The 27,515-nt window shown below is 54.2% G+C and overlaps 1 protein-coding gene across 21 annotated transcripts in view; it reads right to left on the reverse strand.

The window, feature by feature from the left end:
• The window catches only part of DYSF (dysferlin), a 213,819-nt gene that overhangs the window by 132,198 nt on the left and 54,106 nt on the right, over positions 1 to 27,515 (reverse strand). For 11 of the 21 annotated variants that reach the window (XM_075556961.1, XM_075556967.1, XM_075556977.1 and 8 more), the window contains exons 5-17: positions 26,977 to 27,091; positions 25,697 to 25,789; positions 25,133 to 25,338; positions 23,099 to 23,227; positions 22,633 to 22,695; positions 21,725 to 21,775; positions 19,930 to 19,960; positions 19,267 to 19,382; positions 17,596 to 17,722; positions 16,171 to 16,274; positions 7,370 to 7,438; positions 7,161 to 7,204; positions 2,811 to 2,893 (exon numbers count right to left, since the gene is read on the reverse strand). In XM_075556961.1, coding sequence (XP_075413076.1) covers positions 2,811 to 2,893; positions 7,161 to 7,204; positions 7,370 to 7,438; positions 16,171 to 16,274; positions 17,596 to 17,722; positions 19,267 to 19,382; positions 19,930 to 19,960; positions 21,725 to 21,775; positions 22,633 to 22,695; positions 23,099 to 23,227; positions 25,133 to 25,338; positions 25,697 to 25,789; positions 26,977 to 27,091 — 1,231 coding nt within the window. The remainder of the gene's footprint in view (positions 1 to 2,810; positions 2,894 to 7,160; positions 7,205 to 7,369; positions 7,439 to 16,170; positions 16,275 to 17,595; positions 17,723 to 19,266; positions 19,383 to 19,929; positions 19,961 to 21,724; positions 21,776 to 22,632; positions 22,696 to 23,098; positions 23,228 to 25,132; positions 25,339 to 25,696; positions 25,790 to 26,976; positions 27,092 to 27,515) is intronic. The other 10 variants (XM_075556969.1, XM_075556979.1, XM_075556984.1 and 7 more) reach the window with 1 other exon arrangement.

A 27,515-nucleotide genomic window follows, 5' to 3' on the forward strand; every position in this document is an offset into this window, starting at 1 on the left:
GGCCTGCTGGAAGACAGCTCTGTGAAGCCCACCAATGAACCGTACCAGAGACGACGTCGGAAAGGCAGAGAGGGGCTAGAAGCCAAAGACAAGTGTGCAAAGTGGGCAATGCCCCTGCTTCTGTGTGTGTTTGAAAGTCCTTCTCATTAACAGTGTGTCTGAGAAGCTAGAAGCAAAGGTACTACCCGGGGTGCACTCGGTCCAGGCTGTCTGAATCAGCTCAGGGGCTGGACCAGACACAGAAGGACAGAGACACAGCACAGAGTGTGTTGGACTAAATAAAGGGAGGAGAGCAGCACCACTGAGGTGATAAGACTGGCGGGGGCAAGGGGTTCATCTGAAATTCCAGGAAATTATGTGACACCCCCCTCACTAGAGCACAGGAGTGGAGGGGGGAGCGCTAAAGCCTGGGAGTGAACAGAGAGGGAGGAAGAAGAAAGGGACAAGAGAGAGAGAGAGGGATGGAGGGAGAAGACCTAAGAGGGAGTGTCAAATGCAATGACCCCTTGGTGGGGCAGGACAGAGCAGGCGGGTGCCAGGAACTCAAAAACCAGCAAAGTGGTTGCTTACCAGGCAACCAGCCCATGGCCACCCAGTTGACTGCCAGCTGTAGCAACCCCAGATGGGATTTTTAATAATCATGAGAAATTAATTAGAAAGCTAAAAATGGAGATAACAAAGTGAGTCTAAAGGAAGTTGCAGAGTGGAATGATGAAACAGAATAAAGAAGTAGGGAGGCAACCGAAATATCATAATGATTAATGACCACAAACACTGATTCTCGGCAAAGCCCACTCAAGTAGGCAAGTCCCTAACAATGCTAACCCAGAAGAGAGAAAGAACACTCAACAGCCCGCCTAGCAACGAGGGAGACAGGCAGGTAGAGAGAACCGCTCGGATTATGAAAGACTGGTCTTCAAGACAGTAGGTAAATGAACTAGAAGGCTTCAATGGAAAGAACACTTTTCTAGGAAAGTATAGATTATCGAAATTTACTGGGACAGAAACAAAGTAACAGGCTAAAAATAACAATGATCATAGGAGAAGTTGAAAATGTTTTTATAAAGCTAGTACTACACCCGCTGAAAAGGGCACCCAGCCCATATGGTTTTATGGGTGAATTCTTCCAAACCCTCAAAAGATTATATTCCTATGTTATATAAACTGTTCCAGATGTTGGAGAAGATTTTAAATCTTTCCAATTAATTTTACAGAGCCAGCATATCCCAGATACCCAGACCTGAGGAGACTCACCACTGAAGAAAACAGAAATTCCAGAAACAGGCTAGAGAATATTTAGTCGCTGATAATGCACCATTTCAAAGACAGGGGAAGTACTTGTCAGTGTGTAGTGTTGGTACCACCGAAAAACAACTTTGAGAAAGGGATATTGTCTGTCTATCTGCCTTATTCACTGGGCAAAGCACTAACAGATTTGGTTATGTAAGAAATGTAAACAGCTCTGCTTCAAAGCTGTCCAATGATAAAAGGAGATTGCAGAAAATCACGTGCCACGTCTACATGGCTGAGAAAATGATCACGTCCACACACACGCAGAAATAACAAACACCACTGGAAACAACAGTGGGACCACCTCGGCGGCACGGCCTAAGAGTGTGAGCAGTGTGCACAGAATTAAGAGGGGACGAAGGCAAAAACGCAAATGTGAGATGGAAATCACAGGGAAACTGCATCGCAACTTCACCAGCTACCAGAGAGCGAATGACGGCAAAGATGAGACGCCGTTTCTTCCCATCTGACGCGCAAAGCTCTTTTTCAGTGCAGTTCTGGGGAAGGTGCCCAGACACAGGCTTCAGAGGAATCAGTGTCCGCGTCCGCCACCTTTCATGAAGCACGAGCTTCTGAAATGGCCAGGTCCTTTGACCCAGCCATTCCACTTCCGGGTGATCGACCCGGGAAGAAAATCATGGGTTGTCCAAAGATTCAGGTACAAAATGATTCCTTACAAAGCTCCTGGATTAAAATGCAGAAAACCCCTAGGAGAAAAACTGAGGAGCTAATACCAAGGGCTCAAGTAGAAAGTAAATGTTTTAAGAATGATGATGGCAACAAATGTACAAATGTGCTTGACACAACGGATGGATGGGTGGATTGTGTACGAGCCCCCAATAAAATGATGTTTAATTAATATTGCTAAAGCATATTTAATACCATAAAAAGTCATCGACGTTGAATGGCCAACTGGCAGAAAGCAATTTTGAAACACTTTTAATTATGTAGATGTGTGTGTGTGTGCATCCACACATGCATGCATTCAGAAACTCGCTGCCATCGAGTCAAATCTGAATCATAGCGACCCTGACGGAGAGGGTAGAACTGCTCCTGTGGGTTCCTGAGGCTGTCGTTCTTTACGGGAGTAGACAGCCTCATCTTTTTCCTGAGGAGTGGCTGGTGGTCTCAAACTACGGACCTTGGAGTTAACAGCCCAATTCATAACTCATGACATCGCTAGGGCTCCTTTCGTACAGAAAGACCCCTGAATATTCACAATATCTTCTTGCCTGGGAGTCAGTTTATGGATAATGTCCTTAGTAAATGTGTAGCCCTTTTTCAGATCCTCTATTTCAAATTTTTTTAAATATGGATTACTTCTTAATACTCCATAGAGAGCTCAAGTGGCCCATGAAGAACCCAGTGGATGGCGTGGCTGTGGCCCCTGGTACGATCTGAGGTGTGGCGAATCCAGACGTCACGCTCCCCAACAGCCCTGCCCCGAGGGTCAAGTCTCACACCAGAGGGCTGAGACTGGAGAGAGCTGGGGCGCCCGACAGGCCAGGGGCGGGACTTACCTTCGATTTCTCCTCCAGGGGCAGAGATCTTGGACATGTTCAGGTAGGTGGTGGCCACGATGTCATTGTGAGTGAGGCGGTCCCTAAAGCAAGGGGACAGAGAGGGGCTGAGGCTGAGGCTTTTGGAACCCGTGATCCTCCAGACATGATCCCCCAGACGTTGAGATCGGCAAGGGTGCTTTGTCAACAGTTCCCCCAAGGGCATTCCTCCAGTTGCCAACCATCAGCATCAGGGTGAGAGGCTGGAGTGTGGAGGCCCAAGGCCAGGCCGGGCAGCGGGAACAGTTCAAGGGCTAGAGAAATAGCCCCGTCCAGGAGAGAAACAGGTGACTGCGCAGACACTACCCCCAAGGCCATGTCTCAACCGACCTGGTGCTCATGCCCCGCTCCTGCAGTCTGTCCCCCAACTTGATGGACGCTTATGACAACCTCCTGGATCACACGGGATCCTGGAAACAGCCTTGACAGACAGGTACTCTCCCCCCACCTCAGCCTCACCGAGGAGGAAGCCGGGGTTCAGAGCCCTAGAGGACCTTTCCAAGGTCAGCGGAGGAGGAAGGGGCAGAACCAGGCTGAAACCGGGTGTCCGGGGTCCTGCCAGCCACGCAGAGGAAGACTTCTGCCCTCCCCGCTCTGCCGGCTAACCAGTCCTGGGTGGACCCCTCTGGGAAAGGACTCCCAACAGCAGCGCTGTGGTTGCAGCAGCCATGTGCGACAGGGCAGGCCCCGCCTCACGGCCAGACTGCTCGGCGGCGTGACCCAGCGGGTCTGCACTGCTGGCTGCTGGGAGTACACTCCAGCCAGGCCTTCCTTCCTAGTCTGTCTTCTCCCGGAAGCCCCAGGGGTTCACATTGCTGAGCACTTTCAAAGAACCAGAGGGAGCCCTGGTGGTGTAGTGGTTTGGGGCTGGGCTGCAGTCCACAGGGTCAGAAGTTCAAAACTACCAGCAGCTCCAAAGGAGAAAAACTCCCGTCCACAGTGAGAGTCTCAGAACCCCAGTCAGCATGGACTCAGCATGACTCCATGTCAGTGAGTTCTTCTGGTTCGTCTTACAGAGTGCTAAGCACTGTGTCTTCACATAATTCAGCTCATTGAATCTGCACCACTTCCTTGAAGGGGAGGTGCCACATCACCCCAGCTTCGCAAAAGGGACCAAGGGTGGAAGGTGGAGTGATTTCCCCAGAGGGTGCGGCTGGGATCTGAGGCCAGATGCCCGATGTGAAACCGGAACTTCCACCGCCTCGCCCTGCTGCTCCCTTCCCAGGACTGACCAGTGGGTGCTGGTCAGGGTGGTTTGACCCCTAGGGGACATCTGGCCGGGTCTGAAAACCTGTGGGCATAGAGGAGATGCTATGATTATCTTTGGATCCGGGGAGGGGGGTAATGCCGGCTGGCTTTGGGCTGCTAACTTTGAGGTTGGAAGTTCTAACCCACCAGCTGCTCCTCGGTACAAAGAAAAGGCTGTCTGCTCCCAGAAAGACTTAGAGTCTCGAAGACCAACTCAGTGGCAATCGGGGGTGGGGGGGTTTACCAGTGGGTAAGGCGCCCTGGTGGCACCCTGGCTAGCCTGGCCGCTGACCACCAAGGGCAGCACAGGAGAGAGGTGAGGCCATCTGGTTCTGAGCAGGGTTACAGCCTTGCAGGCCCTGTGTGGCCATCCCCACTGCCCCCTGGGGTCGAGATGAGTGGGGATCAACCATCAGCAGCACACAAGGACACAGCACGACCCCGTATCTACAGGGGAGAGGCCACGGCTATGGCAATGTGTCCAACACATGTCCTCCGGCCAGGAAGCATCACCTTACCCAGCATGCCTGCAGAGTGAGGGTGAGAACTGGCTAGATGGGCTCTCCCGCCGCCTTCCCCCTCTGACTCCCACACCCCCTGAGGCCCTCTCTCCATGCTAGGAGCATGTTGGGAGGGGCGTCCAGGGGCTGAGGCATCTGAGCCCGAGGCAGCCCAGCTGGGGTCTCTCTGCCAAATTCCCCTGCTGTCCCTGCCTCCCCACATCCCCAGGCTGACTCTGTGGCTCTGACTGTCAGGACCACGGGGTAACATTCAGAAGTGTGACTGGTCAGCCCAGGGGTGGACACTGGTCCAGTGCGTCCGCCAGACCTGGGAAGCCAAAAGCCCCTTGGTCACCTGACAATGAAATCAACGCCGCCAGAGAGCGGACGGTGTGCACGTCCTTCCGGACCAGGGTTCAGGAAAGGCTGGCTCTTGGGGAGTTGTTGAAGCTCAGGCTGTGAGCGCACTGAATCGGGAAAGGCAGGTAGGCCAGGAAAGGGCTTGGTTTTTCCGCGTGGGTCGTTTGGGCAGGGGAGCAATAGCATGGTCGCCCTCCTTCTGGGAGACCTAGGTTCCCGTGCAGCCCGGGGGAGGTTTGTGTGTTGTTACAGGACTGGACAGGTTTCAGCAGCGCTTCCAAATGAAGAGGGACTACGAAGAAAAGCCTGGCCATTGACTTCCCAAATCCGACTGGGAAAACCCTATGGGGTGCAAAGGTCACCGTGAAATTGGGGGGGGGGACTGCTAGCAACTGCAGCCCCTCTGGGGGCCTCTGCCTTTTAGGCAGAACATCACATCTAAAGCGCTGACCGGAAGCTTCAGCGGCAGAGAAGGGACCACCAGGGACTAGATCGCATCCCCACCACCCAGGTACTGACAGACGCTGATCTGCCTTTTCTGGGAAGAAAGTACTTTCTGGGTAGGAACTCACAGTGGCAGAAAGCATTTTGGCCAAGAGTTGGGTTCAGGGGCTTGGGGTTGCTATTGGAAAATACAGCAAGTCTGAAAATAGATTCACAATAAAAATGCCACTTCAACCCAAACCAGAAATGCAACCGCCCGATTCTGTCATATGTTTGGATTGTACAGTATGCTGACGCCTTCGACACAGCGCCAGGGCCCGGGCGAGGAAGGACAGGCGCGCACGCAGAGACATACGGACATGCGCCCGCGCCCAGAGATGCCCCACCGCACCCGCCAATGGCCCAGGGCCAGCACCACGCACACCCACACGTGTGCGCACACACACACACACACCGGGAGCTGGAATGAAGAGATGGTTTGCAGACGTCAAGGACGCCCCCTCTCCAAACCGCTGCCCGGCGGTACATACCGGTGGTCAGGGCCCCAGAAGCCTCTCTCTCGCTGGCCCTGCTCGCTGTTCCCGCTCCTCGCCTCTAATTCTCACAAGCTGTTTTCTTTAGGCCTGGGGAACTGGCACACACTCCATGGCTCTGTGGTCTGTGGGTTTTCCCCTGCTCTCTCATTAGCCTCCTAGTCGGGGGTGCCAAGGGCCCGAGACCAAAGAAGAACACGCTGGGGAACCGCACGGCCAGGACTGTTTGGGGGCAGAGAGAGGACAGCTCTCTCTTTTTGGAAAGCATGACGTATGGCAGATCCCGGGGCCCACACGTGTCAGCCCCTCACAGCCCTCCGACTGTGGGAGAGGTCACCCATCGGGGAGGCAGCACCGCCCAGGGGTCACAGGCACGGGCTTCGGGAGTGGCAGGCAGGGGGTGGCCCCTTCCTGGGAGTGTCCCTTCAGGCAGGTCACTCAGGCTTCCACCCTTCTCCTGCGTCTGTCATTGAAGTCTGAGTGTGACGGAGAGGGCGAAGGGCCAGCTAGGCACCCAGCCTGGCACAAGGGGTTGCTGGCAAGTGTCAGCCCGAGAAACTAGTTGCTGCCCAGTTGATTCTGATGCCTACCGACCCAAGTGTGTTTTGTGCAACTGGGAAGACAGGCAGGTCTTTCTTCTGAGGCACATCTGGGGCTCCCGCCTCCACCCTGGTGGTTCCCAGCCGAGTGTGTTAACAGTTCACGCCACGCTGGGAAGCCTCGGCCCACATGAGGACAGATGCTGTTTTTCTCCAGTGCCCGTGGCTCCTCCTTGACCCCTCCTTGGGCACCCTGGCCCTTCCCCCAGCCCCGCACCAGCTCAACCCTGCCCACCAGCCCCCCAGGGGCTTCATGACCCATCCTCCCAGATGATGCACTCTTTCCAGCTCTGAGACCTTGTTCGTGATCCCTTTTCTTCACTGGACTCACCTGGTCCCCACCACCCCATGCCCAGGGGTGCCTTCAGGAAGCTGCCCCAGCCCCTCCTGTGACCCCTGAGAGCCCTCTGGCTGTGCCCCGCTCACCCCAACCGACAGGCAGACGTCCCGCCTCGTGAGCAGGCTGTGAGGGATGGTCCCAGGAGCAGCCCACACCCCCTCCTGCCCAACCTCCCCAGGAAGATCAGCCCACCTGAAATACATCCCTCATGCAGCAAAGTCCCAGAACTTCTTCCGACTACATGACCCTGTGTCCCTCACACCGACAGCCCCATCTGCAGGACTCACCAGTCTATGACACGGACCCTCATCTTGTCACACATGGAGGGGAACTGAGGGCAAGGGAGAGACACGTCAGGAGCGGGGCCTTGGGAGAACGTCACACCCCTCCTCCAAGCAGAAGGCTGTAGGCAGAGGGGTCAGGTCTGGGCAAGGAGAGGCACCCTGAGCCCTGACACCCAGAGCCGCTAGGACCCTGGTCATGCGAGGGTTCTCACCATGGCCGGCAACGTGACCATCTGGTTCCACTGAGGGTTGGCCGTCTTCTCCAGGATCTTGCTGCAGAGCTACAAGACACAAAGGACAGGCAGGTCCAGCTTCAGGGACTCTGGGGCCATTGGGGACTACTGCACCAGCCAGAGGCCACTCATCCCTGAAGGGGACCCCCAGGTCCCGGTGGGGATGGCTCACACACTGGAAAATGGCAGAGACCAAGGTCAATGGTAAGTCGTGCCCTGAGCTGGGGAGGAGGACAATGTGGCAGCCTGCTGGAAATCCCCCCACCTCCCCTCATGGCCGCAGCCCCTGCATCCAGACGGACCTTCCCAGGAGCCTCCAGCCTGCAGCTCTTCCCTTTGCCCATCAGCCCAGGTTGCCTGCCACGTTGGGAGGCTGGAGCCCTGGACATGGGGGCAGGCAGTGGGAGACTAGGACTAAGTCATGCCCTGCTTCTCAGAGTGAGAGGCACCGTCAGGGAGGATACAAACCCCATGAGCCACACAGGGCTTGCCTTCAGCCTTGCCCCAAACCAGGCAACCTCACTGCTCATGTGCTGACGGTGCCCTCGGAGTCCACAAGGGGCGCCACACCACAAACACACATACACTCATGCTCAAACACACATATACGCACTCACATGCACATGCACACTTACACACACTCACAGACACGCACGCTCATGCACATTACTCTCGTGCACACTCACTCTCACACACATGCACACACTTATACACACATTCACATACAAATGCTACTCCACACACATTCATGCACACTCACATACTCACACACACTCACACTCACGTACACACTCGAGCACACATTCACATACCCATGCGCTCATATGCGCGCACACATATACATGCAAACACACACACTGGAGCAGCAGGTAAGACGGCTCAGATCTAGAGCACCCATGAGGGTGGCAGGTCTAACGTTCAGCAGCAGCCCCTCTTCTGGGCCCTTTGCTCGGGGCCCTTCGCTGAATGTTCTCTCATGCAATGAGCAGCCAGCTGAGATCAGAGATCTCATTCCTCCATCAAATGCGCGTGCAGCCCCTGGGCCCCGTCACCTGTCAAAAAGCCAGGCAAATACTGCGAGCAGGAATGTGGCGCTGGGTTATCAAAGAGAGGGGTAGGGGAAGAGGGGGCTGAGAAATGGATGGAAAGATGCTCAGACCACTCAGCATGAAAGCTTCACAGACAGAACCACGCACACGCACGCGCTCTGTCATCCAGCAAGGCCGACTCACAGTGAGCCTGCAGGACATGGCAGAGCTGCCCCTGTAGTTTCCACGACTAACTCTTTGCAGGACTAGAAAGCCCGGTCTTACCCCTACAGGGCTGCTAGCAGTTTCGAACTGCCAACCATGCAGATCACAGCCCAATGCATAACCACGACCCCACCAGGGCCCCTTAAAACTAAAGTGACACCATTTCCCACCCAGCAGACTCACAAAAGCACTACAGTCTGACCGCCACATGCCGAGGCCACAAGAAGTGACCTCTCATATTCTGCTGGCCACAACTACAGTCTAGCTAGCCTATCTTCTCACATGCTGGTACAGAGTTTTCTCCAGGTTATGTTACAACGTGAGGGAAACAAGACGCGTAGCTATGGACATAAGGTGCCACCACATGTTAGGAACAGTGGGGGAATCTCTAATATCATCATATTTGCCCGTGTGTGCCTAGTGAAACCAGAATGGCCCAAAATGATCAGGAAAGACAATGCATGGACAGGTTGTTGGGTTGGGGGACAGAGTGGAGGGAGATTTTTTTCAAGAGAACAGATTGATCGATCCATTGATCGGTAGGTAGCTATGCTAAGCATATCATATATCCCATAAGTGTGTTCTCAAACTCCCTGCGGAGTCGATTCCAACGGAGAGTGTCACTGTGGGACAGAGGAGGACCGTCCGTGGGTTTCCAAGAACGCCAATCTTTACACGAGTACAAAGCCTCATCTTTCTTCCGAAGGGCAGATGATGGTTTCAAACTACTGACCTTGCGCTTAGCACCCAGCAAGTTACCCTCTATATCATCAGGGCCCCTTACCGAATCAAAACTTAGGTAGGCAAGCAGCAACTTGAAAAGAAAGGTCTCTAACTAGACACTGCTGGGGGCCCTGCCCCCACCTTGCCTCCAATGCCCTGGAATGAGAACCACTGCCACACCCACTGCCATCGAGTCGATTCTGACTCAGAGGGACCCACAGGGCAGGGTAGAGCTGCCCCCATGAGAAGGTGCAGGTTATGCCCCGGCAGTCCGTGCCCGATGTCGAAGGCCCTGCGTCAGATCTGGGGCAGGGCCGCTGCTTGCCACATGCAGGCCTCTGCCATGGCCACAGCTGCCTCCACAGTGCAGCACGCACGCACGCATGCACACGCACATACATCCTCTCTTCAAGCCCCTTAGGAACTTGTCTAAATTAAGGATGGCTGTCATCTTAGACCGTGGCGCCACCAAGTGTCCATAAAAAGAAATGCAAAGAGAGCCAGGTTGGGATTGGGGTCTTCAGATCAGAGCGTCATGAAAAATCATGACACGTGGTGGCAGGGGGAGAGTGGTGCAGGCAGAAAGGGGGACAACGACCCCAGGGAGAGGACATGAGGTCTGGGGGCCACCAGAGAAGGTCAATCGAACTGAAGCTTCCCAGGGGGAATGTGTTGGCGGCATCTCTCTTCCTTGGAGAGGGAGAATGGGGGTATCGCTGCACCAATCAGCTTAATGTCACCTCTTGCCTTGGTCTGATCCCCCACTCCGACACCTTTCCTGACAGCTGGCCGTCCAGCCTGCACGTTTCCCGCTTTCCTCTGGCCTTCTTGCACCAGCCTCTGTGTTTGGCCGGCCCCTGCAGCCAGACTCAGGCAGGGCAGCGAGCCTCGACCCTGAGCCCAAACCAAAGCCTGCACTTGGTTCAGGGTCTGCACCCACCAGGTACACCTCCGGGAGGGTGAGTGTCCCTCCGCACACACCTTCCCACCGAGACCCCATGCAGGGTTCTAGGGGGGAAACCTGCTGGCATGAAGGGGTCCCTACATAGCCAAGGTCAGGGTCATTTGTGCATCAAACACAAGCGTGACGGATCTCCTGTGCGGAAACGCCACTGGGTGAAGTGGACTTTACCTCAGATGTACCTAGAACTTGAGGGCTGGAGCCAGGAAATACATGACGTCTACAGAAGAAGAAAGCCGCACCGTGATTGGTGAGCTCTTGGTCGGCAAACAAATGAGGTCTTGCTACATCAATGCCCTGTGTGGTATATTAAGATATGTATTATCCTAGCACACTGGCGAGGGTCATTCTGTGTCATATGGTTTTTGTTTGTTCATATTAGGATGCATATAAGAGGGCTATGTCATTGGGGCTGCCCGCTTGACGGTGTGATAAGTTTTTCTATTTTTTGAAGCCCAGGATTGATAAACCTACAAGGACAGCAAGTAAACAAGGGTATCAAGGTGCGAGGATGGGGTTGGGGGTGGGATTGCAGGTGAGAGGGGGCATAAAAGGGAGACGATGTCAACGAACCCAGGAAGAAACAGGATGTTTGGAAATTGATCCTGGAAGCGATGGTACGCTTCTGCTTGACGTTGCGATTGAGCAGAACAATGACAGGGCATCTGTGTTAATGCCCAAGCAAGATCAAATACAAAGAGCAACCGCAAGAACAACAGAGATCCAGGAATGGTTTGGGGCTCACACAAAATCCTAGCTCCAACTTAAGAACAGTAAGTTCTTGCGTCATATCCCTGCTCGATGCTCGCCCTCAGGAAGGAACACAGAGGAGACAGGTGCTACAGCAAAAGATGGTGAAGAAGTTAGATGGTGCCGGAGGTTGGATAAAACAGCGTCTGGGGTCTTAAAGGCTTGTTTCCAAACAAGCAGCCATCTAAGTGAGATGTCAACTAAGTCCACATGGAAGAAGCACACCATCATCAGTCACCAGAGGATTATGAAGCTCATCAGCCAAAGTCGAAGGAGGGGATTGTATCAGAGCCTCCATTGTGAGAATCTGGTTCGCAGAAGGCGATGGATGACAGCGGAAGCCCAAGATACGCTTGTGACACGACGTAGGAAATAAGCCTGCAGTGAGCTCCTCTGTCCACAATTGCGAGTGGGTACTAAACACAGCGCATTCGGGTTGAGCATCAAAGACCAGTGCCGCTTAAAACTTGGTCAGCATATCCCCCTATGAAACATGCTGCGCCTGATCTGGTTTCCAAATTTTCCTGCGTTTTGGGTTTGTGTTGTTTTGGTTGGTGTTTCTTTGTACATATTAGAGGCTATCTCAGGAGTTAGGTCATTGGGAGTCACCCTCTTGAAGTTGTGTCATATGTTTTTTCATTTATCAGTATATGAAGCCCAGGATTGATGAGCCTCTAGAGATAGCAAAGTAGAATAAGAGATTGTGTGGGGGGGGGGGGACAGTAGTGGAAGTGGGGTGAAGGGGAGACAATACCAAGGTGTCCATGTGGATAAGAATTCCTTGGAAACTGGTTGTGGTAGCAAATGGACCGTTCTGCTCGACGTGATGAACTATGGAATGATGTATTAATTTTCAATCAATCATAATAGTTTGCTTTTTAAAGAATGACAGATCCTAACACAATGAATCCATAAAAACTACAGGGTCCAAGTGGGTGGTGGCGGTGTGCCTGTGAATGACTCCAAACTCACAGTCAGGGCAGACCGCCCTTCAGGGCCCCTGGGAGCAGCCGGGCACACGACCACTGCGCCACCAGCCTCCCCAAGGGCCATAATCACACCCACAGGAGCAGGGAGGGGGTCGTCCTTCAAACCTGGCAGGCGGCAAAGATAGATCGTTGGAAACCCACCATGCTGCGGCCCCAAACATAAGGACGAAGTCAGGCAAGTCCACACGCCTTTAGGTAAGAGGGTGCAGGGGACAGGCGACTAGGGCTGTGTGGGGTCCTCAGGCACAGGGGCTTGCTCGTCGCCAAGAGGAGTGAGCGCTTCACAGCAGAGAGCTCTGGAGACACCCTGAACCAAAGGCCAGACGGCCACTCACCAGGGAGCAGACAGCTGGACAGGACTGCTTGCCCTTCCGATGCCTTAAGACGGACAGAGCATCGCACGGGATGCAGGCTTGCCAAAAGAGCTCGTCTGGATCGGTCGGGTCGGACCACATCTCTAGCCCTGCAGATCGTGGACAGTGCCCGGGCGCTTCAGAAATGCCCCTCCGTGGGAGGGGAAGCAGACGCAGCAGTGCAGGGCATGCGTTCTGGTTGGATCTTGGTCAGAACCAAAAAAAACTAGCTCTAAAAGGCATCCATTGAGATGAGATGGAGGAAAAGTATGCGGGCCAGTCTCAGACATTAGGATAGATTAATAGGGGTATAAGCCAATTACCTAGGGGTGAGAACATTATTGTGGTATGAGGATTCTCTCTCTCTCTCTCTCTCTCTCTCCCTCCCTCCCTCCCTCCCTCCCTGCTGTCTCTTCCTCCCCCCTCCCCCTCTTACTCTCCTCCCTCCCCAAAAGGGTGCTGCAGTCCCGAAAGAAAACCTCTGTAACTTCAGGTGTAAAATGTCTCGGTTTGCAGCGAAGGTTCAAATAGGTCAGGGAGAAACTAGCGATGTGCTTGCACGGTGAGAGAGACGGGGGACGGGGCAGAACATTAACAACTGGGAGATCTAAATGGCCACACTAGTGGGTGGGTGTGGGTTGAACTTGTCTCTGGTTCTCTGGCCTTGGAACAGAACTGGGGGAGGAGGGATGACACAGGATGTCAGGGACAGTGCTGCCACTCCTGAGGACTACAGTGTCACGAAATGCAATCTGCAGTTCTTCAAGGGAAAGCGCATGGGCTCCGGAAACTGTGGCCCCAATCACAATAGAGGGCATTGTAGTTACATAATTTCATGTCCACTTGATTAGGGGTGGCGTCTAGCCTGTCAAACACGCCACACCTTGTAGGTGTGGCCCTCTCATGAGGATTCTGGGAACTCCCTCTCTTTCTCCCTGGAGATGGGCTATACTCCACTCCTTCACCTTCCGGTTGAGGCCACACTCAGAGAGCTAGAGGAGCCACGTGGAGACCCATACCAGCTCTGAGATCCTTGCACTGCCACTGGATCCACACGACTTTCCATGCACCGGCCTGTGTTCTTCCCGCATTGGGCATCATTGTGAGTGCTGCGTGAGTCTGAAGAAGAATTTATGGACCAGTATAGGACATATGGGCTAATATCGGATATATGGACTAAGCTGGGATGTTTTCTCAATATACAATTGCTCTTGAATACAAAGCTCTCGCTTACACACGAGTGTCTCTGGATTTGTTTCTCTAGTCACCTGGGCCTAGCACAGCTGGTAAAGAGAGAGAGAGAGAGAGAGAAAGGTATCTAATATATAAATATACATATACGTATACACACATACATATATATGAGGAGCCCTGGTGGTGTAGTGGGTCCTCTTGGGACTGCTGATTGCAAGGTCAACAATCCGAAACCACCAGCCGCTCTGAGGGAGAAAGGACTTTCTACTCCCGTACCCACGAGGGCCGTTCTGCCCTGTGCTCTGGGCTGTGAGTAGTTGGCTTTGACTCCAGGGCACTGAGTTGGTTGGGTGGGTGTGTCTATGATACGTGCATAAGGATCCCTAGTGGTGCCAGGGTTAACTGCCTGGCAGCTAACTGAAAGGTCGGCCCACAGAGAGAAGGCCTGGCGATTTGCTCGAGTAGATCCCAGACAAGAGGGCCCTCTGGAGCAGCCATCACCCACGCCACCCACAAAGGGCATGACGAGGCTCCGTGCAGAAGCTCTGCAGGGTGTTCTCGGGTCCTCTTATTTTCTCCTCTCTGTAGTTTTCCAAAATCATATATGCACACCGATCGCGAATAAAGGGAGGGAGAGAAAGAATATAAAAGAGGAGGTCCAGACCCCAGGTAGCAGGCAGAGGAGGTATGCTTAGTCCAGGTGGCTGAATTCTTAGGGAAACGCTGAACCTGCCCCACCCAACCGGCAGATCCTCTCCCTGGACTTGAGGGAATCTGCTCCTAAAGAATGAGGCAGGCTTCCCTGCTTCTTTCCAGAATGCTTTGAGAAGAGACTGAGAGAAAGGACTTGGAAAACTGCAGAAACAAACCAAGCCGTTCCTGTGGTGTCGATGCCAACTCACAGCAAGGCCGCCAGACTGAGATCGAGCCCTGGAGGTTCCCAGGCTGTGACCTTTGAGACACAAAGAGCCTCATCTTTCTCCCCCCAGGCAGCCAGTGAGTTCGAACCTACAACCTTTCAACTAGTGGGGGAGTGCTTTCACCACTGCGCCACCACGGCTCCTTTGCAACTGCCACGCAGTCCGTTCAGACCCCTACAGGGCAAAGGAGAGCTGCATCTGTGGGTTTCCCAGACTTTAAATAGTTACAGAAGTCAGCAACCTACTCTTTCTCCTGAGAAGATGTTGGTGGATTCAAACCACTGACCTCTCAGTTAGTAGCTCACTGGGTACAACGGATCAGGACTCTGGACCCAACACCACCTCCATCACCACCCTTGCCTTTCTGTGTTAATTATTTAAATTCCTATCCAGGTGTCTGTGATGCCGCCTACCTGTAGCCTCTGGCTTCCCACCTCCCTCAGGAACAAAGGGGACTGCTCCCTCCGCCTCAGGCCACCTAGCTCAGGTTCAAATCCACTTTCCTCCAACACCGTGATCAATGAAGAAAGATCGAAGTTGTCAAGGATTTCAATGCTCGTGGAAGCAGCGGTCAAGAGATCAATCGTTGCATTGCCCTGAGTGAATCTGCTGCACACGACCTCTTTAGAGCATTGAAAAGCCAAGATGCTACTTTGAGGACTAAGGTATTCTCGACCGCCCCGTACATGTGAAAGGTGGACACTAAATAAGGAAGGCTAAGGAAGAATCCACTCGTCTGAACTGTGCGGCTGACGAAGAATACGGAAAATACCAGGGGCCCCAAGAGGACTAACACGTCTGTCTTAGAAGAAGTACGGCCAGAGCACTCCTTAGAAGCAAGGAGGGTGAGGCTCCATCTCACAAACTTTGAACAGGTCGGGAGAGACCCGTTCCTGGAAACGGACATCTTGCCTGGTAAAGGGGAGAGGGGGTCAGGGAGCACCGGAGTGGAGGGTGGAGTTGGCGCTCACTGCACCCCAGAGAGACCCCCACAGCAAGGAGGTGGATGGAACATGCAGGGCCCCCAGACCTGACACCCACTGGGAGCACTGGTCGGTGAGGAGGAGGCGAGAGGAAGTCCCCCCAGCTCCCACAGAAATCAGCAGAGCTTAATATGGAAAGAGGGGTAGCCCTGCCCTTGGGCAGTGGGGAGGCTACAAGGAAAAGAGGGCTCCCCACAGGCACCTCTCTCTAGCACAACTTTTAAAATAATTCCTGTGCTTTTGTTTTTCACTCAAATGCTTAGAAAATGTTCCCCTTTGTGTAGAGATAGGACTCTGATGCTGTTGCTTCACTCTCTCCCAAACCCTTCGCCCCTTGTCCTTTCTGTCTGTCCTGTGTCCATTCCCCGTATGGAGCTGCCTCTGATACCCCAGCAGACCTGCCCACAGCTGCCCAAGGAGCAGCCCTTTCTGGTTTGTTCATCTAGGAACACACACACACACACACACACACACGACCCTGTGCTCATTCACCCCCCCCCCCCACACACACACACACAACCCTGTGCTCATTCACCTCTGGAGGCAGTGCATGCACCTCTCTCCACCCTGCAGCCCAGCCACCGGACATCAGTCGGCCAGGTTATCCGCTTCCCCGCCCCACGAGAGCCTACCAGCCACATCCTGGCTTCTTACCATCTTCCCTGCAAAGCTGGTCTCCACGAAGGGGTCCACCAAGTTTTTCTTGTTACTGTCAAAGCCAAAGATCTGCTTCACGTTGTCCATCACGGCGTCATCCACTGGGGAGGGGCACACGCCAGTCACCACCCACCTGATGCCCCATCTCTGAACCCGGCCTTCCACCTCCCGGTCTGCCTCCCCATCTGCGAGCACCGGCCCCCCAGCAGCGTGTTCCCTCGGCTCCCCCAAGACTTCTGTAGGCTGCCGGGCTGGTTGGCTGGTTAGACACCTTTCCTGCTGAAGGCAGTAAGCAGCCAGAAAGGGCCTTGGGCATTGGTGTGATTGCCCGTTTGGCGTCTGACACCTGCTTTGAGATCCACTAGCCCAGGGAGGGCAAAGCGCTCAAATGGTCAGTCCCTTCCGGTTTTTAGAGTTGGAATTGATGCTGCACTGAGTCAGATGTTTGACGGTCCCAGTTCATCTCTGCATGTGTTTTTATATAGATGTATTGACGTTCTATGAGGTTGGGGGGGGGGCTTCAAAAAGTTGGCGGGAAATTAGAGTACAGATTTTTCCTCACACTTTTTGAAGCCCCCTCAGACACTAACCGATGTCTACAACAGTTAGAGAGTGTCTATTCTATGTACTCATAGCTTCCGTTTTCATTTCCACTTACAAAGCAGTACAAACAATGCAATGTGAAAATCCTCCACTCTCCCTATTTAGCACAGGGTCAGCCAACTGAGCCCACCAGCTGCGCCTCGGGAGACGAACGGGACTTTCGACTCCCATGGAGCCACAGCCTGGGGACCCACAGGGCTCCTCCATGAGCCGGAATCGACACATGGTCAGGCGTTTGGAAGTCCCTTTAGGAGTTCACGCAGTCTCACGTCCACCTAATCACAGTCAGTAAGCGCAGATTGTTTATCGCGTGTTTTTGTTTGTTTTCCACTACCTCATGGACTACTGCCCCCCATCCTTTGGGGTTTTACTTCTCATTATCGTTTAGCTGGACGTCTACAGAGCCAATTGGGTTTCCACTGGACAATTAGACACTTAGTTTCACAGCATGGGCTGCAACCCCCTCAATGCGCCACCCCTCTTCCCACTTCCTCCCTGCTCCTTCTTTCCTGTCTTTGTTTGCCTCTGAGCTTTCCCACCCCCGCCCCCTTTGGGAAAGTGGGGGGCAGGGTTGCACCAGGCATGTGTTTTAACACTGCAGTTGGGGGCCTCCCCACAGGTAGAGGGCGCCATACTCAGCTCCTCCGCCCCGCAGGTAGAGGGCGCCATACTCAGCTCCTCCGCCCCGCAGGTAGAGGGCGCCATACTCAGCTCCTCCGCCCCGCAGGTAGAGGGCGCCATACTCAGCTCCTCCGCCCCGCAGGTAGAGGGCGCCATACTCAGCTTCTCCGCCCCGCAGGTAGAGGGCGCCATACTCACTCTGTGGTAAATCCTCCGCCCTGAAGATCTTCAGGCAGAAATGGGCTCCGCGAAGGGCTACACCCGTGGGCCTGAGCAGGTTGCCTTCGATGTCTTCCTTGTCTTCGGAGGGATCTTTCCGCTCCAGCTGCGAAGCCAACCAACGTGGTTCCTGAGCACCATGCTGCGCCCTCTTCCCCTGACCCGCTCCCGGGCGCTTTGGAGGTGTGGCACTGAGCGCTCTGCCCCTTCTGCCCCGGACTTAGCGTCCTCGGCTGCCCGGCTGTCCGCAGCGACCGCCTGCAGGCCTCACGGGCTTGCGCAGGATCGATGGAAGTACACCTGCTGGAGGCCTTCGCCTGTCGCACACACAGTCCAGCTCAGACAGCCATCTGGCGGCCCAGGCACAGGCTCCTCTGTGCAAAGATGCTGATGTCGCTCGGGCTCCTAAGGCCTTCGGCATTCTCTCCTGACCTCTGACTTAGAACTTCATCTACAGTCATGTCAAGAGGAATGCACCATCTCGACTGAAAAGCAATCTGATTGCATTCATCATTATATACGAGGAGGTACCGGAAAAAAAACCAACCGATTCCCACTCCCCAAGCTATGCATTTCTTTAAACAAAACAATCTTATCACCTTCAAAGTACTCTCCATTAGGCTTAATACATTTGTTGAAAAATAATATTTGTAAATTATCAAGGGTTCATGAGGGGGCGGGGAAGAAGGGCGGGGAAATGAGGCGCTGATGCCAGGGGCTTAAGCGGAGAGCAGGTGTTTTGAGAATGATGGGGACAATGAATATACAAATGTGCTTTACACAATTGATGTATGTATGGATTGTGATAAGAGTTGTATGAGCCCCCAATAAAATTATTTTGAAAATACATTTGTCGAATCCGCGATTCCAGTCTTGGAAACATTTTTCAAAGTCCTCTGTCTGGCTGGCTGACAGCACCTCCCTCATTTATTTCCCCTCCCTTCTTCTACATCAGCAAATCGCTGTCCTTTCCTGGCCCTCTTCATTCGAAGAAACAAAAGGAAGTGGCATGGAGCAGGGTCAGGTGAGTCAGGTGCCTGAGGCAAGAGAGGCATGTCAATTTTTTCCAAAAACTGGCGCACTGAGATGGCTGCGCGAGTAGGTGCATTGTCATGGTGGCAAAAACAGGCCCCCATCTGGCACAGATCAGGCCTTTTTTGTTGGGCACTGTTATGCAATTTTTTTCAGAACCTCTAAATAGAAAGTTAGATTAAGAGTCTGACCTGGTGGAACAAATTCCAAAGGCACAATCCCCCTGGATCAAAAAAAAACAAATGAGCATGTTTTGCGGGGTACCCCCTCATATATATAATGTGTATATATGTGCGTATGTATGTGTATATGTAGACAATTTCATTTTTTTTTGCACAAAGGAAAATACATATGCATATCCTTCTGGAAGGATAAGCAACAAGGTCTTAAAAACAACTGTCTCAAAAAAAATAAAAAATAAACAACTGTCTCTGAGGGATAGAAGTATGACTAATCTGGGCTTTGTTGATACTTTTCCACATAGTCTACATTTTTCATAATCAGCATGTATTCTTTTAAATCAGGAAAAGGTCACGATGCTAGCATTTCGGCTTATGTTTGTCTGTTTGGCGTCTCCGCCTCCTGGCGCTGGGCAAGGCACCGTGAGGGTATACTCACCGGAGCTTCGTCCCCAGGCCCCAGCACACAAAGGCTCGCTTTCAGGTAGCCTCTGGCTCCAGCGGAGAAATCGTCAGGATCGGAGAGCAGCAGCCACTTCCTGAGATAGGCATGTCCTAAAAGAGGGGGTATGCAGAGGTAGCCCCAGAATTGGAAGGAGCCCATCTGTGGGTGAGTTAGAGGACCCACCATGGGGACACTGGAAAATACTCAAATTCTAGACTAGTTGGGACCTTCCGTGCTCACATAGTGGAGAGTCAGCACTATGAACAGAAATCTCTCCTGGAGGTTATCAAGGTCAAGTGTATTTAGAAGGCAGTTCCTCCAAGTCAGACCAGGACAGAAATAAGGATGTGGAGAAATCCTAGACTCATCACCCAAGTGGCCTGTCCTTGAGGGGCCCCCAGACTCCAGACCCCTTGCTCTGGACCTTCCAGATTTAGCACCCTTGCCTTGGACCAACTGTAGGCACAGGTGAGAGGTGACCTTCCTGAGAACCTGCTTTACCTGGCACATGAAAAAAAAAAAAAGCACCTGTATAACTCTCACCATTGAGATCAACCCCTCTCTTCTCAACTCTAAAGCCCCCAGGGAGGAAGGGTGAAAGTAGCCTCCAAAACCAGAACACAAGGGGGTGGACCCAGGGGTGAGAACTCAACTCACGGGGCTCTCGGTAGATGGTCCCCACGTCCATCTGAAATCAAAGAGAGGAGACTCGGGTCAGGCTCTTGCACCTGACAGGCTAGCAAACTCTGATGCCGTCTACAATGCCTTGGTAGTCCCGATTTGGAAGAGCATTTGGTGTCATGGGGAATATGGTCATCAGAAAGTATTTTGAGGAAAGAGCGTAGAATGAGTTTTCATGCGCCATCTGATAAAGTCTATGCATCTCACGGTCATCGAGCCCATTCTGACCCACAGCGCCCCTACAGGATAGAGTAGAATTACCCCGTGAGGTTCCAACACTGTAACTACGGTAGTAGAAAGCCCTGGCTTGCTCTCTCAGGACGGCTGGTGGGTTTGAACTGCTGACCTAGAGGTTACCTAAGTAACCTCCACACCACCAGGGCCCTTCAAACTTATGCACAGAAAAGAAAATATAACAGAATAGTCACAGTGCTCCCCCTGGGTGAGAGACTTGGGTGATTTCCTTCCCTCCCCCACCCACCAACCTTTTTATTCTTTCCTGTGCTTTATAATTTTTCTATTAAAAAAGCATACATTGTTTTTATAAGGAGGGGAAAATAAAATAATTCAGCCCTTGGATTTACAGCACAATAGTGTGTTTCAAAGGTTGGAGAACCAAAACACTGTTAAAGTGCTTTTGGTTACAGGCTGACACCACTGAAGCCACCTCTTTACAGAAACCCCCAGCCAGACCCAATGCTTCCAGTCAATTCCAACTCCCCGTGGCCCTACAGGAAAGAGTAGAACTGCCCCAGTCCATTTCCGAGATTGCAACTCTTTACAGACACATTCAGCCTCATCTTTTCCCTTTGGAGCAGCTGGTGGGTTCGAACTGTGGAACCCACAGAGCCCGGAGGGCTTCTCTGTACAGCTTGCTTCTCTAGACAAACAGATTCAGTGTTCTACCAGGTGACTGCTTCCCAGAGACCACCAAGCCAACCCCACTGCAGTGGAGGCAATTCCAACTCATCGTGACCCGCCCGACAGGGCACAGTCCTGCCCCCTGGGGTTTCCAAGACTTGCCCATCTTTCCCAGAGCAGAGAGAGTGTTATCCCTCTCCTATGGAGCAGTTGGTAGATTCGAACCACTGACCTTGAAGTTAGCAGCCCAATGCTCTGCCCACAGTGCTGCGTGGGCTCCCAGGGGGTTTTTATTGGGATGGTGGTGGCAGGTTAAAATAAGCCTGCGCCTTGTCTTTCTTTTAGGATAAATGCTTGAAGGCTCAAACATAGGGAAATTGATAAAAAGCCACTTTAAAATCTCATTCGGATCCCAAATGCTAGCTCCTTCGTGTCATACATCTCTGGGTGGTGCATGTGGCTGGCCCTCGGGGCTGCAAAACCAAAGGTGCTGGTTCTGGCGCACCAGTGGTGTCTCGGAAGAAAGGTCCGGAGACCTGCTTAGGGGACAGCAGCCACGGTGGACTCCGTGGGGCACAGGTCAGAGCTGACACACGGGCGTCACGAGTGGTGCCTCATGCCCTTCCTTACCTCCCCCTGAGCTGACGCGCACAGTCGCAATGGGCCACTCACTCCAGACAAGGCAACAGTCCTGGCAGGTGCTCTACTGTCCCGAAGCCACCAAGAGTCACCTCTGGACCCCACTCCCCAGCCCCGAGTCCCGGTGAGAGCAGGACCTAAGATGATCCCTCAAATCCCACAACTCTGCCCAGGCCCAGGAGGATGGACCTAGCAGAGTGCCAGCCCCTCACACCTTCCCCCCAAGTCCTCCACCCAACTTGGATCTCAGAAAGGCAGGTGAAACAGTTACCCGGAACTCCCCGACGAGGGCATCTGTCCTGAGCGAGCGGGAGTCCACCACCTGGAGGGAAAGACCAGTGAAGGCTCAGTCCCCAGAAGGCTTGAAAGGCCCAGCCCCAGCGCAGTGACTCGGCTGAGGGCCAGTCTCCCCAAACAAGGAGAGTCAGCGCCTTCTCTCAGCCTTCTCCGGCCTCGCAGACCCCCGTGTGCAGGCGCTATGACTGCACCTGAGTCACAGAGGAAGCAACAGGCAGAGAGACCAACCAGTCTTTGTTCAGATCGCCCAGACAAGACTGAAATCCAGGGTCTCTATTCTTAACCACTACACGCTTGTATCCCACCGCTCTCCACCACCAGGGGCGGGGAGCCTGGACAAGGCTCAGAGACAGGAAATCTTGCTGGAAGCAGCAGGGACAAATGAAATCATCTAAGAACTCAAGCATCAGCTTCAATCAGGGATTGAAGGAGGCTGTGCTGAAGCACCTGCAGGCTGCTGGGCAGTGAGGCCTCCCCCACCCACCACCTGTCACCTCGGAAAGCCATCCTGTGAGCTGAAGAACCTGACTGAGAGCCACTCCACAGCCTCTGTGGCCGGCCTTCACCTTTCCTTTCTCTCTGCCGATCTCTCTCTCTCTCTCTCTCTCTCTCTCTCTCTCTCTCTCTCTCTCTCTCTCTCTCTCTCTCTCCCTGTCTCTCGCTCGCTATGACAGACACAACGAAGGCATACAGGTACACACGTATACACGTGAACCCGTGCAAACATGCACGCACACGGGCGGATGGTGTTTGCTATGGCATGTGCACGCGTGCATGCGGGCACCCGTGTGGCACACACACAGAGCACACACTCATGCACTGTGACAGGGACGCCCGTGGACGTGGCTGCATGCACACCCCACTGTGGGCACTGAGCTGTACCGTGATAAAGATGGGCTCATCAAACAGCTCTGCCGGCGAGTCGAACACGTTGAAGAAGAGCGTCTGTCAGTTCCGGGAGAAAAGAAAGACAAATCAGCACCCGCCAACCCCCAGTGGAGGAGAGGGTCACCATGGCCCACCGGTCTGGCCCAGGATGGCACCCCCTTCACTTCTAGCCCGTGGCTTTGAACTCAGCCCTGTGCCATAGGTTCTGCGTGTCACCGAGAGACAGATAGGTTGCTGGATCCCCAGGAAGACAGGGATGTGGGGCAGAACGGGAACCCCAGAGAGGAGTACCAGTCAGGATGTATCTGCCAATCCTTGAGAGTTTGCCTGGGGCCCGGTACCAACTCCAACCCGAAGTTAGGGCCATCTGGAAAACCCTCCAAGGCCATGCCAGGTATCTGCTCTGGTTCCCACCCCTGCCCAGGCCCCGGCCCTGCTGGCTGTGCCCTATGCCCCTCACCTCGTTGAAGAGGGGGCTGTTTCCCTTGTGGATCCGTGTGCGCTTGGTCTGCCCAGCCACCGTGACTTTGACCACAGGCTTGAGGTTCACGCCGGGCAGCTGGCGACCCTCGATCACCTGGACCCGGACCTGAAAGCAGGGGGGAGGGCTAGGCAGACAGGAAGGACGACGGGAGCGCCTGCCCGCTGACCCCCACCTCCACAGAGCCAGAAACTCCCGGGAAGGGTGTTGAAGACCATTTAGGAAGAGTGTTATACAAACAATCCTACTTCCCAACCAAGGTCCCTCGGACCTATAAATGCCAGTGTTCGGTACAAGAGCAGCATGAAACCCAGCGCTGGGTCAAGGGCCCCCTGGGTCTACCCCGTGAGCCTGCCCACAGCATTGAATTGAAATAGGCACCTGACCTCCTGAGTTTTCCAATTAATGACAAAACCTGCACAAGTGGAAGCCAGTGCCTGGCAGTTTTTCACACTCATGGATGACTCTTTATGGGTGGCAACTGGATAATTGGTATGATCTCAAACAGCGGTTCTCAACCTCTGGGTCGCAACTCCTTTGTGGCCAAATGACTCTTTCAGAGGGGTCGCCATCGAGTCCACTCAGGCTCAGAGCAACCCTCTGGGAAGACTAGAACGGCCCCTGTGGGTGTCTGGAGCTGTAACTCTACAGGAGCACAGCGCCCCAGCACTCTCTCTTGATGTGACGGGTGGGTTCGAACCGCTGACCTTGTGGTTAGCAGCTCAGTGCATGACCCACTATGCCACCAGGGCTCCTGGAAAACATCTATAGCTTTTGTGAAAAAGAAAACTGTCTATGAGATCATGCCCTCCGTATAGAACAGAGGCCAGACATTTCGATTCTCAGCACAGTCAGTCCCGACCCCTGGGCCGTTGCATAAATAAGCGTGGTTTAGAAATGAAGTGTGTCTGTGAGGATTTGTCATACTGAGTGAATTCGAGACCTGAGTTTCCTGTTTTTAAAGTTAAAAGTCGTAGTGAGCAATGAACTATGTTTAAAGGCAACTACATCAAAATGGGAAAGAGAAAGCATCTGCCAAGGACCCAAATGGCTAGGCAAAGAAAATGGGATGGAGGTTTGGGATACAAATATGTCCGATGGGTTAATAGTAACGTCTCTGCCCCAGAAAGAGCTGGGACCATTCAATGTCACCTGACTCTCAGAAAAGCCCATGGCCATGTCGAAGGGTGGTAGAGGAAGAAAGGAGATAGCTGGACAGAAGGCCTTAGATGGAGGGTGCGGGGAGAGAGGTCCTTGTGAAAGGCAGATTCTACTCAGCAGTTCTGAGTTTGGGGCCCAGGACTCTGTGTGTCTCACAAGTGCCCACGTGATGCCCAAGCTGAGTGGCAAAGAGATTAAATGAAAACAAAGCTCTCTACTGGGTCCCCCTTTCTCTTCCTTCCCCCCTCCCTTCCTCTTCTTTGGTTTGGGGTTGGGTTGAATTGGGTTGGGTTTGGTGTTGCGTTCGGTTGGGTTTGGGGTTGGGTTGGGTTGAGTTTGGGGTTGGGTTGGGTTGGGTTGAGTTGGGTTTGGTGTTGGGTTCAGTTGGGTTTGGGGTTGGGTTGGGTTGGGTTGAGTTCAGTTCGGTTGGGTTTGGGGATGGGTTGGGTTCAGTTGAGTTTGGTTTGGGGTTGGGTTGGATTGGGTTGGGTTCAGTTGAGTTTGGTTTGGGGTTGGGTTGGGTTGGGTTTGGGGTTGGGTTGGGTTGGGTTGAGTTGGGTTGGGTTGAGTTTTGGGTTGGGCTGGGTTGGGTTGGGTTGGGTTGGGTTGGGTTGGGTTGGGTTGGGTTGGGTTGAGCTGGGTTGGGTTTTGTGAAGTACAGTCCCATCTAAGACCACGACAGGAACTTGTTCTGAAGCCCCAAGACTTGATCTCCCCATCCAGCATCTTCCCCTGGTCCAGAGAAACCAGACTCGCCCCCCAGGAGGTGTCTTTATGATGTCACAGGTATCTGGACAGATGGAGGAATTGGCTAGGAGCCAGTTGGTGTCCAAGAGGCCTCGGGCCCCTCACCTGGAAGTCCTGTGGTTTATCCGACAGCAGCTTCCTGGGTGTGCTTCTCTTCCTTTTGCCTCCAGCGTGGAAGGGGGGAGGGTGTGAAGGTGGTTTCCTCGGGGTGGTAGGAGCCCCCGGGCCTTGGGCACTGCTCTCATCGAGGAAAGGCTCAGCCTCGTCTCCTGTGAGCCCCGGGCCCTCGGTGTCATCCTCGCCACCTGTATCTGCGGGGAGGGAAGGGGTGAAGAGTGGATCAGGGCTGGCCCTGTTCTTGGAGCCCAGCCTGGTGGCCGAGGTTCCAACGGGTCCCCACCCCCATCTCCTGCCCCTTCCCCCTCAACTGAGCCAGCATGGATGAAGGGACAGAGGAGCAGCTTGGAGCGGCTGAAACATGAGGGTGGTCAGTCCAGTTAGTCAGTGGGAAAAGAACTAGCATGGCCCAGCCCCCCAGCCTCGAGTCTTGTAGGATGGGCCCTCTGGCCTCCTCCTCCTCCTCCTCCCACTTGCGTGGGACAGACAGTGGTGACAAGTGAGGTGGTTACGGTGGAAGGATGGACGGGACAGCTCTGGCTAGTGTCTCACCCGTGGGGGCCAGCCACTTCTTCTCCGAGTATCTTGTGTCCACGGTGCTGTCACTGAGCAGGGACCAAGTCTCGGCCCGGCTTGGTCCCCCACCTGGCACATGGGCAGGGTGCAGCCCAGAAGGGGCAGGTGGGAGTTGGGGTGGAAGAAGCCGACTGACAGGAGTCCTTGCCCTCCCACCCCGGCCTGGCACAAAGCTGCTCGGTGTTGGACCATGTCTTCTCCTCCTCACTGTCCAGACAGGACTAGGAATGAACTGGTCACCCTCAGAAGCCTCAAAGCCCCTCACAGGGGGCCCGCCAGCCTCTCCTAACCCTCCATCACCGGGGGGCACTGCTCCTCCCCCACTCAACCTACTCCAACTGTCATGCAGCTCAGGATGTGGGAGCCACCCCCTGAGAGGCAGGAGCCCCCTCTCTGGGCTGGCACAGGCCTGGTTCTAATGGGATGTGCCTCTGCCTCCCTCACAGCAGGACCTCTCCCGGCTCTGCTCTGGGGGGGAGGGGGAAAGTGTCTGCTCCCACCTCCCTTCACCATAACAGTCTCCAGACGCTCCCCCATAGACATGACCCCTACTGGCCCACTGCGGAACTCGCCTGCCCACCAAGCACCCTGGACGCGGCACAGGCTGCCCTCCCAGGCCCACCGCTGGCTGGGTCCTGACCCGACAAGTCAGCAGGTTGGGCAGACAAATGAAGAGAACTGAAGGCCACCACCCAGGACGAACTCAATGCCCTCTTTTCACCAGGGAGAAGGCAGGCCCAGAGTCACACAGCTACTCGGCTACTCGGTGTGTCCGACACAACCGGACCCCATGTCCCTTGCTTTGGCCCAGGACACTCCAGGAGAGCTAGTTCCTTTGTCACGCACGTGCTGTCCCCAAAGGCCTGCTGGGTGCTGCACCCAAGGCCATCCAGTGCAGAGCAGGGACCCAGGTGGCTCTTTGGGGTGGGTGGGGTCTAAGGAATTGCCTAGAAGAAGCCCCACCCCTGAATGGGCAGGCCCTCAAACCCAGCCACGCACCCAGGACCTGCACCTCACAGGGTGGTGCCCAGCACAGCCCCTTCCTACACAGCGCTGGGTGAGTGAATATCCTCAAGCTAGTGAGGACCCAATGGCACCTCTCCCCCTCTTTCTGCATGGCAGGAAAGGCTGGCCCCACCTCCCCCATCCTCTCTTCTCCAGGCCTGGGCAGCCCCACACCCACCCAAGTAAGGCAGCTGAGGCCTCACTGTCAAACCCAAAGCCAGATGCAGGCAGGTGGGGGGGGTGCTCCTCACCAGCTCCCCCATCCAGGTCAGGCAGAGTCGGGGAGGGCTCCGAAGGAGGTGGAGGCAGGAGCAAGGGCGCAGCTCCAGGGAGTGGCGTGTAGGAAACCTGCAGCACCAGCGAGGCCTGCAAGAGAGGGGGGGGGGGGGGATGTTTCTTTACTCCCTCTCATGAAGGAATCCGCCCTAACAGGCAGAACCACCCACAATGGCCTGTCAGCATTGTCAGATGGTCCCTAACAGAGCCTGGAGCCAGGTTTGCACCCCAGCCCGGTGTGTCTCACTTTCCCCAATGACACCTGCCTCCAAAAGGGGCAAAATAAGGATTCAGTCCAGGGACAGAGCACCGAGTCATGACCGATGGGTGACTCAGGGCGATTCAGGCTCTCCAGCACAGAGGTTCAACACCCTGGGCCCTCTGAGGAGCCAAGAGCCCCTGTCTTGCATCTGCAGAGCTACCACGGCCCATGCTGCCAGGACCCCAGGGTGCTGCTCAACCCTGGGATTCTCTTCCCCTCTAGAAGAACCCCCTGCCTTTCCCCGCCCCCACC

Source organism: Tenrec ecaudatus, chromosome 8 (assembly GCF_050624435.1).
Source record: "Tenrec ecaudatus isolate mTenEca1 chromosome 8, mTenEca1.hap1, whole genome shotgun sequence".
NCBI lineage: Eukaryota > Metazoa > Chordata > Mammalia > Afrosoricida > Tenrecidae > Tenrec > Tenrec ecaudatus.